This window comes from Schistocerca americana, chromosome 2, assembly GCF_021461395.2.
Source record: "Schistocerca americana isolate TAMUIC-IGC-003095 chromosome 2, iqSchAmer2.1, whole genome shotgun sequence".
NCBI classification, from domain to species: Eukaryota; Metazoa; Arthropoda; class Insecta; order Orthoptera; family Acrididae; genus Schistocerca; species Schistocerca americana.
Window position 1 is genome coordinate 832,569,995 of NC_060120.1, and position 13,346 is coordinate 832,583,340.

At 41.7% G+C, this 13,346-nt stretch overlaps 1 protein-coding gene across 2 annotated transcripts in view; it reads left to right on the forward strand.

The window, feature by feature from the left end:
• Positions 1 to 13,346, forward strand: part of LOC124595479 (cleavage stimulation factor subunit 2 tau variant) — an 88,716-nt gene that overhangs the window by 15,482 nt on the left and 59,888 nt on the right. For both annotated transcript variants that reach the window (XM_047134238.1, XM_047134239.1), the window contains exon 3: positions 7,692 to 7,861. In XM_047134238.1, the coding sequence (XP_046990194.1) occupies positions 7,692 to 7,861 (170 nt within the window). The remainder of the gene's footprint in view (positions 1 to 7,691; positions 7,862 to 13,346) is intronic.

Below are 13,346 nucleotides of genomic sequence, written 5' to 3' on the forward strand. Positions count from 1 at the left end.
AAGCCTTGGCCTCGCCTCTACACCGGCAGGTTTTCCCTATGTTTTGTCTTGTCTTTTGTGCAGTTTTGTTTCTCATTTCCTTGTGTCTTCTTCCCCTGGTGCTCCTGTTGTTTTGTGATCTTTGTATGGTGTGGGAATCAGGACAGGTCAGTGATGGTGTTGGAGCCCCTTTGCACACATTATTTCTGGGGAACCTCTGCTCTCCCTTTTTCCTCCAACCCTTTCCCAATTTTTCCCTCTTCCTGCTGCCCTGATGTCCCTTTTATCTACTTGTTTGCCAGTCGTCCCTCCCCCTTGTCTGGACTGTGCTGTTTGTGTTGCTCCCCTCTGCACCAGTGACCTTGCTGTTTTGTCTCCTCCCCCAACTAACCAACCAACCATCTTACCTGGCTACCTTTCACACACATAAAGGAAAAATTGAAAACATCTCCCAGTCCTTCACGCTCATCACGATTGAATTATATGAGGAATGTAATTCTACACTTTCCCAGTGATTTGTTGACATCGTGAAGTATTGGGTATTCTCCTGGATGTCAGTGTTGTTATTGCACAACATTTCAACCATGTGACTCATTATCTTCATGTGCTGCCTGAAACTGCTCATTTAGTGAAAAGGGTCCAGTATTGTTTGAGATGTTGAAAGAAGTCCCCTGAGTTGCTGTGATGAATACATTGGCTGTTGGGTAGGTTGATACGCTAGTGTTGCTGACAGTTGGACACAATGGCATGCCTTCTTTGTGTACTTTTGGTAGTCCATATAGTCTAAGTGGAACTTGCACTCTTGTTCATAGTTGTTTAATGACTTTGTCAGGTATTCCAGTTTTCTTCAAAAGAGCTGTGATCCTGTCCACTTTGTCCATAGGGTCACATTCTAAAAATCTGTATGGTGGATCCTCTAGAAATTGACACACTTTCTCATAATGATCACAACCTACTGCAAAATGACTATAGAGTTCCTTTTGTTTGCTGCTGACACCACACTGCTGCTGTCTCCCCATAGCCTCTTAATGCAACCCTCTCATCACTTCAATTTTGGAGTTGGTGTCCTGCTGAGAACCCCGCAGGTCTCCAGGCGAATTTCTTCCTCCATCTTTCCGGGAAGTGTGTTGGCTGCTTAGTCTGTTGTGGTGATGAAACCTGAAGTGAGTGCATTTCTAGGAGTCATAGCAAAGTTGAGACCTCTGCTGAGTACCTTCAAAGTGTTGTCATCAAACTGCTTGCCACTTAGGTTAATCTCAGTCTGAGGACCATTGACCAAGCAGTTTGGTTTCCACCCCCTTAAACCAACCAACCACAGTCCGAATGTTCCCTACCTGCTGCATTTTATTACTCTTGTGATCAAACTTTGCATACTGTCACACTGAGGCATTCTTCTAGGCATAATTCATTAGAGACCCACGTGCACTGTTGACCATGTCCGAATCTTCAGCTGCCTTGTATAGATGAAGGTGTAAAAGCCACATCTAGCCTGTGGTGCATATCTCAAATCATCTGTCACAAGTGCCATGCTTACCTGTAGCATTGGCTGAAGGCCAGATCCAAGGTACCACCCAAAGGGCATCTGCTTCTACCCTTCCCCTTGGCTTCCAGTTCTTTTCCTTAAAAACACTAGTAATTAATTTCTGCCGTGCCATTGTCTATCCTGATCGTGAACTCTACTCGAGTGTTGTTAGGCAGTTCCGATTTTTTTGGGAATCTGCTTTAATGAAAAGTTGACAATGCTGCCACATATTTTTCAACATGACTAGCATGTTTACAAAAGCTACATGCTCTATGCTGCATGCCCACACCTTTTGGTGCACAGATCACAGTACTCACCTCTGTATTTACAGTGCCCTGACCTCGTCCCAGTTGGTCTATGGTTGCCAGGTTTCTGGTTCAGTGGCACCTTCAGCTTTGAAATTATTGAAGCCAGTCCATTATTGAGGAGTAAGACTGGCTAAAGATGGCTTCCAGACATGGCTCACAGAAAGTCTTCATGCCGATGGAGGATACTTCTCATCAGTTCCGACAGTACCACCTCTTACTGAGTTCCTAATCATCCAACTTATCAGATACTTTTTGCATACAAGGGTCATCAACCGTCTGACATCCATCCATGGATGGGATTACCATTTGGAATGCATCTCGGGGTCCTCTTCGTGGTATGTGCTGTTCGTATTATTCTTCCCCCTCTTTGTCTCTAATATTGGTGGACAACAATGGACAGCTGAACTGGTTCTCTGTTTCTCCATGAAACTAGTTTGTTATTCGCAGCTATAACATTTTAAAGGACTTTGAGGTGGGGGCAGATTGGTTGGGGTTATGGTGTGTCTTGACACTTGCTGGGTCTTGGGGCTCTTGACACTGTCTTTTGCCAGATGCCTTGGTCATCCCTCTTTTGGTTTATGTTAATTGCTTTTAGATGTGGTTAGCTGCTTTTTCCTGCCTTATTCTATTTTCCATGTTAGGGGTAGCACTTCAATGGATGGCCTCCATTGCATGCAGAGCCCCGAAAATGAAACATGGGTGGATGAAGGAGTGTCCTTGCCTGGTCCTTCTGACCAAATTGGCCAGATTATTTCTCTCACTTTATTTTATTATTATCAGTTGAATTGATAACCATTACATCTTTAGCTTTTTTACTCTCTGTCGTCGCCCTTAATAAGGATGATGGGGGCTAGGATGCAGGTGGTGTTTCTCCTGCCACAAGTGAGCTCTGGCAGACGCCTCATCTGCTCTGACTTGTCTTGGCCTGACCCATATACTTTTATTTCTCCAGAAATTATTTACCACCCCTGGCATCAATATTGCTTTCAGTGCCTCTGTTTTACCACTCCTATATATTTTCATAATGTATGAATTGAAATTCGCTACTCGCTTCTGTCTGAATGTAGTGGTTAATCTCTGGAACTACCGTAGGGATTTTGATCTCATTTTGATAAGCAGATAAATTGAATCATCAGGAAGGTTTGTATCTATAATTTATAAATATTTCGTGAAAATTGGCTGATCGGTGACAAATTTGAGTTCATCACTGGAGAACAATGGAATTGCCATCTAGCAGTACAGCCACCGCAACTTCAGACAGCAGTGAAGATTAAGCAGAACCCTAGGCAGTGGTTCAGCACATGCCTCAAACCTGAAAGGTCGCAGGATCGAATAACGGTCAGATCACAAAATTTTCAGTGTATTTTAACCTAACATTAAACCTCCCAGTGATTCACCAGAACTGAAATGTGGTTTGGATTCCATGTTAAACAATAGGTCTCTCTTACCAGAACTGAAGCAAATTAAAGTTTGGCGGTTTAGCACTAGGTCTAAAGTTCGGTGTTGATAATTAAGAACTTGCATGATCAAATCCTGGTCACATCATGTAGTTTAGTCTCTGTTTTTTTTTTAAACTACCAGTCACCTCTTAATGGTGTGGAAATTTGCCACAAATGAAATGTGTAGGTCACCATTTTCTGGTTGGATAAGTGGCCACAGAGATTCAAGTTGCTGAAGTGATGTCCATTTGTAAGACTTGCACTACGATATTGAGCTACATAAAATTATTATTACCAGAATCTGTTCACCTGTACATATATTCTCCTTGTATATATGTTATAAATTAATGAAGGCTAAACTCAGGAACTACTGTGGTGTTTTTGATAATATTTTCATTAATAGATGCACTGATTCATGAGGAAGGTTTGTGTACATGATTTATAAATATTTGGTGCATATTAGCTGAACTATGACGACTCACAGTCCCCCACAGTGTGTGTTTTTTCCTTCCTATCTGTATGTGAAGACTACTCTCAGGAACTACTGTAAGGATTTTAATACTCACTGTGCACTGGTGCCTCTAGGCAAATTATTCAGCGATAGGTACGCAGTGCTACCTCTGTGAGGCCAAGGTGGGTTGCTAGTACTTCCATAATTTGATCAAATTTTTACCAGATATCATAACTGCAGATAAACTGCCTCATGGCTGAAGAGTGATGATCTCGCTGTTTAGTCCCTTAACTCCAACCAGCCAACGACTTTGTGATTCACTGGAGCACCTACTTAGGGACCTCAATACCAATTACCAAGCCATCGTGTAACAGAGAACCCTCATCCCAGAAATCTCTGCACCAGGCAGGCCTTGGACTGCAGTTTCCAGGGCTGCCCAATCTTCCAGTTGTACCCCCACGGTGGATAACCTTTTGCAAGATTTCTGACTCTCTGAAGGAATTAAGGAGAAGGAAAAGGAAGCTTGGGGGAAGGCTGCTTTTGTGACCCTTGAGCTTCAGGTTCCCCTTCCCCTCCACCCCCACCCCCCCCCCCCCCCCCTCTTTCACATGGTGATGTTCCATCCTGATGAATTACAATATCATCCTGAAGCATGACCTGTCCTCTTGGCCCCTTCACACATAATCAAGGTGCACTTTAATGTGATGATTCAGTGGAACAGAAACGGATATTACTGTCATCCTCCTAAACTGCAAGGACTAATATCTTCCTGTTGTGTGACCTGTATTGCTCTCCATATAACAATGCTCCAACCCTTTAAGATTACCGTATCTTCTTCTTGAACTGCATTGACCCCTGCAGTGTTTCTGGAGGGATGTGTATGTCGATTTACAAAGATGTTGTCAGTGATTGCATTACCATGCTTACCACACTAGAAGTGAAAGCAGTGCAAGTGTGAGTCAGCCCAGCGATTACCGTTTGCAATGTTTATTTGCCCCCGGGCAGGGCACTTACATACCATCTTAGTAAGAAATCTCTCACCCCTCCTTTTCTCCTACTTGAGATTTCAGTATGTACCCCCTGTTGGGGACTACCACGTCTTCTGACTGACCATCTTTTCTGATCTTTATCTGTCTCCCCTCAATGATTTTATCCCTGCCCAATTTAGTGCCACAAGTAGCACCTTTTTGGTTATCGACTTTATGATCTCTTCCCCCAGTCATGTGGCTTTGTTACAGTGTCACTAATCTTCGCCACTCTGATGGCATTTCAGTAATTCTTCCACTTCTTTGTCACCACCGCCAGACAAGTTGCTGTGTTGAGCTCTGAAGGACTAAATGGTGATTGTATAATTGTGCTATCACCTTCGTTCCCCTCTACATCAGATTGTATCTATGTGGAGGATGTAAAGTGCCATCTCCCCCCCTTTCCATCTGGACCTCTGCCCAACTCCAGCTGCACCTAGCTGCCCCGCCCTCTCATCATCACGTCTCTATATGCTCCCACCGACAGCACTTTATTGTCCTCACCCATACCATGCTCTCCTCCCCCTCCCGGCCCTAGCCTCCTCCTTACTCCCTCCATATCCCAACCACCCCTTCTTCCATCATGCGCAGTTGCTCGCAGTCTGGCCCAGACAGCCAGATACAATGGTCTTGTGTGTGTGTGTTTTAGAGAAATGCCTTGAGGCCAAAAGCTTGTGTGTTTCATAGTCTGTTTGTTCTGCCTGTCTGCAACTCAACATCTCCTCTGTATGGTGAGTAGATCTGTCCTTTTCATAATATTGTCATTATTCCATTCTAGATTTTTCATTGTTTGTGTTAAAACTTAATTTGTAATATATTCTAATCACAGAGGAACAGGCATCACCCAATTATATTTACTCTTTAGATGCTTTGGAGCCATAAATGATGTACCCAAATGTATGCAAATTCTGTACACTTGTAGCTAAAACACAGCAGGCAGTTCTGAATCATGAAACAGCAATGGAAAATGAAGTAACATACCAGCGTAGGCTTCAGAGTCCAGTGTCCAATTCAGCAAAATTTTTCTGAGTGTATGAGCTTGTCATGATGTGGTGAAACTACACATTTTTTCTTGCAGTTACTACACGTATGTGAGGGCAAGTCTCAGGAACTATTGTGGGGGTTTTGATACAGATTTAATTAACAGATATAATGATTAATGACAGAGGATTTTGTGTATAATTTATTACAACTATGGCAGACAAGTTGTCTGGTCATAGACATTTAGTGCAGGGTGTCTACGACCCGGGACAACCGGGAGATCCGGGAAAAACCCGGGAATTTTTTCATCCGGAAGAAACCCGGGAATCTTTTTGAGTTCCAGGAATTTTTCATTGTTTTAGTTTTCAGTTAAATGTTTGTGATTTTGACTGATAAGAACCAATACTCTAACAAAAAAATTTACTATATCCCGCTTTTGCAGAAAAATACTGCAGCAACAAAACTTGAACGAGATAAAAAAAATGAAAATAAAACTTAAGTCGCAAAGAAAATGCGCCATATGCAACAACAAACACAGTGCTTATACAAGCGTCTGCCAACAGCAAAGTGTGTCAAAGGCTTTAGGAAGACTGTGCAGTGCCTCTTAACAACAAATTGCCTCCAATGAGCGTGACGTGACAGTTTTTTACATTAGATTCGTTTTAATGCAAGATCTTTTAATGTTTCACACGTACAAACATGCGGGCTTCCTGTGTCATCGTAGCTGCGCAAGTGCAGTGACGCCTGTTATATGGCGCTCTCTGGCAACTGCTGAAATGTACCTTTCTAACAGGTCACGGAAAAATATTGCGAATATTGCTTTGAAAAGCGATACTTTCAAAGTAAATTTCCTTTTATGTAAGATAAACTATGTGAGAGAGTGTACGACGAATCTCTTAAATCACAGAGCGTTTGACTCTCATTTAAAAATCAACTCTTTGGGGACGACCATATGAAGAATTTCGAGCCTAGAAGATCAGACATTTACGTCGTCATTAAAAAAATTTATTGGCACATTTATGTGATGTATGACGCGCAAAAAAGATCAACAATATATGTGGAAGCTTAGTTTCTCTTGCAGCTTATTAATCTTAGAGACCAATATTATATGTGATAGCTTTTCTTTTCTTGTAGCAACTATTGTACATTAATTTAACCCATTAATTTTTCTTATTTGTGTGTTTGCACTACTTAAGGGTGATCTGACTACATGACACGTCAAATGCTGTCATCAGCTGGCGAGATCTGGTGAGATGAACTGTGACTGGCTTACAAAAGTGCATCGCAATCTCTATTTTAATGCTTCGGAAAGTAACTTGCGGTGTTTGGTGGAATTCCAATTTATACGTTCGTAACACGGAAATATGCAGTGTATATGTTGCTGCACATCAAAGATCTTTCCAAAACGTGTTTTTCCCCCGTGTTTCATTTTCTAAAGTGCCGGGAAATTCTACGCTGGTGTATAAAACCATAAACGGATTGATAAGTGCCAAGAAAAAGTATACTGTCACTTAACACGGAAAAAGTGTATTTTCACCTGGGAGAAAGTGTATTTTCAACCGGGAAATCCGGGAATTATTTTTCCTTGTCCATGTAGACAAGATGTGAAGATGAAGATGAGATAGGTTAGCAGTCAACATGCAAATTAGGGAATAATTTTAATATCGGGCAGTAAACATAGCGCTACGTAGGTATCCGTGAATTTGTGTTCTATATTATCAAAGAAATTTAATGCATCGTAACTCTTCAGAAGAATCTACAATATACTTTTGAGATACTTGGAGAAAAGAAAAATATTTTTGTTTTACTGCAGATTAATGAGTGTGTTGGCTACTGGAATAAACATCTGAACAGTTAGCAACGCAAGAAGGTACTGTGTAAGTTCATATCTGAGTTGAAGGTCAATTTTTGTTTTGTTTTAATGGTAAACTGTGGGCGATAACTTCATGCTGTGAGATCATCTGTTACAAACAATTCCATTTCCAGGTTAGTTTATGATCGTGAGACCGGTAAACCAAAAGGTTATGGATTTTGTGAATATAAAGATCAAGAGACTGCTCTTTCTGCAATGCGAAATTTAAATGGCTATGAAATAGGTGGACGTACTCTGCGTGTTGACAATGCCTGCACAGAGAAGTCACGTATGGAGATGCAGAGTAAGTAGCCACACCATATCTTAATTATTATAATTATTTTATGTATAAGTGATTTCAATAGCTAAAGTCTTTCGTTATGAATAATTATTTTTGAAAACATAAAGTAACTTTTAATTAATTTTCAATCTAAATCAGTACTTGATAAATGTATAAAATGAGACCTTTTCATTTGATAGAAAATATTTTCTAAGTGACAACAATCTGGTACACTGGCTGTTTTCAGTTGTATTACAAGATTAACCTGCAAATGTTTAATTTGTGTTAGGTGTTTGGTGTTATTCTCAAATTGTTGGACTCTTATCCAGGCACCAATTAATTAGTACTGTTAATTTTCTCATTTGTTATTTGTACTTCGATGCTACGAATATGAATAGTGGCACAGTTCTCTAATGTAAATGGTTATGTTGACACCAGTACCTGCCTGCTATTGTCCAGGTTGCAGCTGTTTCCGATTTCTTTATTTAGTTTTATGTCATCCACATATACGAAGAGCAAAATAAAACTGGCCCAGAAAGTATTTCATGCTTTGTAAGGTAGGCAGGCCAGCTTACATCAACTTCACCCAGGGCATGAAGTATTTTACAGGCCAGTTTTATTTTGCCAACTCTGTGTAGTGGTCACCCCTCAGGTCAGAATTTTTAGTGGGTTTGGAGGCTGAGCAGGTGACATGGTGACACTGCAGGTGCAGGAGGCCGAGGTCAGGAGCTGCTGTGCATGGTGTTGTATGCCCTAAAGCACCAGTGAAACAGCGTTGTCTGCCCTAAAGCACCAGTGAAACAGCGTTGTCTGGAAACATATTTCTTGCTTGTGATTTTATAGTAGGAGTTGTCATCTTTGGCATGTTGGAAGGCATGTCAAATCGCACACTTGAGTGCAACAAAGAATGTGGACACATTGCTTTGACGATCGTGGCCACGGTGGTCAGGATCTGACGGCAGTGTCATGCAGATAGCCGGAATGGGAGTCTGTAGGCACGAGCCTACTGTAGCTTGTCAGCAGCTTGTGCAACTCACCTCAGCGCTCTCAGAGATGGACCTTCACCTAAGCAGGTGCCAATAGCATATCACAGACAGCGGGTGTGATTAAAGCGGAAGTCTCGGACCCAAATGGCAGCACGACATACAGCCAGGGAGGCACTAATTGGGTGCCTTGCCCAACATGTAAAAAATGGTAGCTTACAGTCACTCGATATGGTCCTTCATGAAGGAAGGCTGAGGCTCGTACGCATCTTCTGTCAGTGATGGTGTTGACGAAACAGCAGTGGCAGCTAAGTTTCACTACAACCGACTGGCCGCAGTCTCGGAGGCGAAGTCTTCTCTCAGCAGCAGGCAACACATCATGATTCAGCAACCAATTTATTCTGTAACTAATGAGACCATCATTGCATCAGAATTGGACACGCAGATGGGATGACCGGATACTGACCCTGAAATGGGAGTATTTAAGTTGGACATAACATCATTGTGGCTGGCGATGCAGTCATTCATCCTCATTATCTGGAGGTGTCTGCACTCTTGGCCCCATTGTGGTGTCTCAGTTATTGTCAGTTTTGATGCCTTCGCACTTTCAGTCAGTGCTAAGACACTATGGAGAAGCTGAGCTTGGATTTTACTTGCTGTGGCTCAGTCTTGCAAGAATCACAGAATGACGCATCGAATGCTGTCAGATTGTGCCATTCGTACTCCTTGATTACTGCTCAGCTTGGTGTGAAAATGTATTTTGAGTGGCACCCAGCCTTCTGCAACAATGGCACTCTTTGCATGTCCGAGATACTGCTTCTGATGCACGGTATGAGCCAGATATGATTCTGTGTCATCTGTGCCAGGTAGTATTTTCAAAAATTTATATTTGCACCCAGGGATTGGATCTACTGTTCAACAATCCTCTCATCTCCAAACATTCATCAGGAATTTTACACTGGCATCATCCTAGAACAACTTCATTTTGCATAAATTACATTGACACTGGTTTATACAGTATAATCTCGGTTAACATCTTACAAGAGTGAGTTACGTTACTTTTTTCCACATAAATATATGTTTTATCTCTAATATGACCGATATCTTTCTTGTTCTACTTGCTATAATTTAATTCTATATATTGGCACAGTTTGTTGCAATTCCTACTTCTTAGTTACGGCATCAAGCCTTTCTGTGGGGATCTGGTGCAGAGATAGGTCAAGAGGATAGGCAGTCTTGCGTCTCAAGTGTAGGTGGAATACACAAGTTCTTCTAAAAAAGCATGGCTATGCTAGTAGAAGAAACACTTATAGTGGTGATATTCTGATGTTATATTTCCTGGAAATGTTGGATATGTTTGAAAGTCTGTTCTGTAGTAATACACCCTTTTTAGGAGGCAGTTAGTCCATCGATCAAGTGTAAGAGTTCTGGACTCAAATGTCCTGTTTTGGATAGACAGGATATTCAAAAGTTTTTTTGCCTATTATAACATGATCATGGTCATACTGATAATAGTTACAGGTAACAGATAGTTGAGCTTATGCTACATTGTAAGTCATGCCATTGATCAAGATACCATAATCTTGAAGTTCCATCCATTTCATGGCCCTAGATTTTCCATTCTCGTAACAGTTGATGATCACGATCTGTGACATAAAGACTGAGTAAATCCAGTGGGTATCTAGTTTCTGAAAATGTGGTTGAGGCTCGAGCACTTCCCTGTGACATTGTATTGTGTCAGGTTCACCTCTTAACAACTGAGCTTTGCACAACCATGCATCATTTTGGACTATAATGGTCAGACAAATGGTAACACTTCCTGTTCTGCTCTCTCGCAACTCCTGTGTCATAAGAGCATGTGCATCTCCTTGTTCCAATATCACTTCCTTCATCTGTAGTCATGGTTTTCCATTACATCGGGTATGCAGTGTTGGGTTATGGGTAATGCATCCCATGCAATGGTTCCATAGCACACTGGTTGCTATCCTACAAATGACCCACTTTGTTACATAAAGCAGAATTATTGACGGTATGCTTGTGGCTGCGGTTAATACATGTCCTATCTATATCCCCTTCATCCAAAATACACAATATGGCGATCATGAAGCCCTTTGCTAGACTTTAATTGTTCTTATCAAAATCATCGAGTGTAACTGGAACTGTACATTCACCATTCACATTACTTTTGCATGCTACTGTTCTGGTCACAAAACAGTGCATTGCGCCCAAACTTACAAGTGGCTCAACCACACACATCATCTCTTGTGGTAATTCTGTACCTGCAAAGACCTAAACTAATTCCCGTGTCCCTGACAGTACATTATCATGGGAACCCATCTGTAGTGTGCATGTACTCAGTGCAGTTGGCAATAGCTTCATGATTGGTGCTCCTTGCAACATTGCCTCGCTTGCAGTGGTATCACCCAGCACAAACAGTCTCTTGAAGCTCTACTGTATACCATGAAAGATCAATTTTAGTATGATGTTTAGTGAGGAAATCAAGTGTGATAATTGCAGAATACACTTCACCAACCTGTATCAACACATCTATATGTTTGGGAAAAGTCTTAGCCCCAATGCTAAACTTGACCAGTGTTGTACCCAGTGAACTTACTTCATTATTGCCAACTTAACATAACCCGTAACGTGGAGACCCAAGTCTCTTTCTATCCAAGAGATCTCGTGCAATAATCAATAAATGTACTCCAATATCTACCAGAAACCTATGTTTCCTGGCACCAAGACAACTCCCCCCCCCATGAACCATGGACCTTGCCGTTGGTGGGGAGGCTTGCGTGCCTCAGCGATACACATAGCCGTACCGTAGGTGCAACCACAACGGAGGGGTAACTGTTGAGAGGCCAGACAAATGTGTGGTTCCTGATGAACCATGGCCCTTGCCGTTCGTGGGGAGGCTTGCGTGCCTCAGCGATACAGATAGCCGTACCGTAGGTGCAACCACAACGGAGGGGTAACTGTTGAGAGGCCAGACAAATGTGTGGTTCCTGAAGAGGGGCAGCAGCCTTTTCAGTAGTTGCAGGGGCAACAGTCTGGATGATTGATTGATCTGGCCTCGTAACACTAACCAAAACGGCCTTGCTGTGCTGGTACTGCGAACGGTTGAAAGCAAGGGGAAACTACAGCTGTAATTTTTCCTGAGGGTATGCAGCTATACTGTATGGTTAATGATGATGGCGTCCTCTTGGGTAAAATATTCCATATTCCGGAGGTAAAATTGTCCCCCATTCGGATCTCCGGGCGGGGACTGCTCTAGAGGACGTCATTAGCAGGAGAAAGAAAACTAGCGTTCTACAGATCGGAGCGTGGAGTGTCAGATCCCTTAATCGGGCAGGTAGGTTAGAAAATTTAAAAAGGGGAATTGGATAGGTTAAAATTAGATATAGTGGGAATTAGTAAAGTTCGGTGCAGGAGGAATAAGACTTTTGGTCAGGCGAATACAGGGTTATAAATACAAAGTCAAATAGGGATAATGCAGGAGTAGGTTTAATAATGAATAAAAAAATAGGAATGCAGGTAAGCTACTACAAACAGCATAGTGAACGCATTATTGTGGCCAAGATAGACACGAAGCCCATGCCTACTACAGTAGTACAAGTTTATATGGCAACTAGCTCTGCAGATGACGAAGAAATTGAAGAAATGTATGATGAAATAAAAGAAATTATTCAGATAGTGAAGGGAGACAAAAATTTAATAGTCATGGGTGACTGTAATTCGGTAGTAGGAAAAGGGAGAGAAGGAAATGTAGTAGGTGAATATGGATTGGGGGTAAGAAATGAAAGAGGAAGCCGCCTTGTAGAATTTTGCACAGAGCACAACTTAATCATAGTTAACACTTGGTTCAAGAATCATAAAAGAAGGTTGTATACATGGAAGAATCCTGGAGATACTAAAAGGTTTCAGATAGGTTATATAATGGTAAGGCAGAGATTTAGGAACCGGATTTTAAATTGTAAGACATTTCCAGGGGCAGATGTGGACTCTGACCACAATCTATTGGTTATGAACTGTAGATTAAAACTGAAGAAATTGCAAAAAGGTGGGAATTTAAGGAGATGGGACCTGGATAAACTGACTAAGCCAGAGGTTGTACAGAGTTTCAGGGAGAGCGTAAGGGAACAATTGACAGGAATGGGGGAAAGAAATACAGTAGAAGAAGAATGGGTAGCTTTGAGGGATGAAGTAGTGAAGGCAGCAGGGGATCAGGTAGGTAAAAAGACGAGGGCTAGTAGAAATCCTTAGGTAACAGAAGAAATATTGAATTTAATTGATGAAAGGAGAAAATATAAAAATGCAGTAAATGAAGCAGGCGAAAAGGAATACAAACGTCTCAAAAATGAGATCGACAGGAAGTGCAAAATGACTAAGCAGGGATGACTATAGGACAAATGTAAGGGTGTAGAGGCTTATCTCACTAGGGGTAAGATAGATACTGCCTACAGGAAAATTAAAGAGACCTTTGGAGAAAAGAGAACCACTTGTATGAATATCAAGAGCTCAGATGG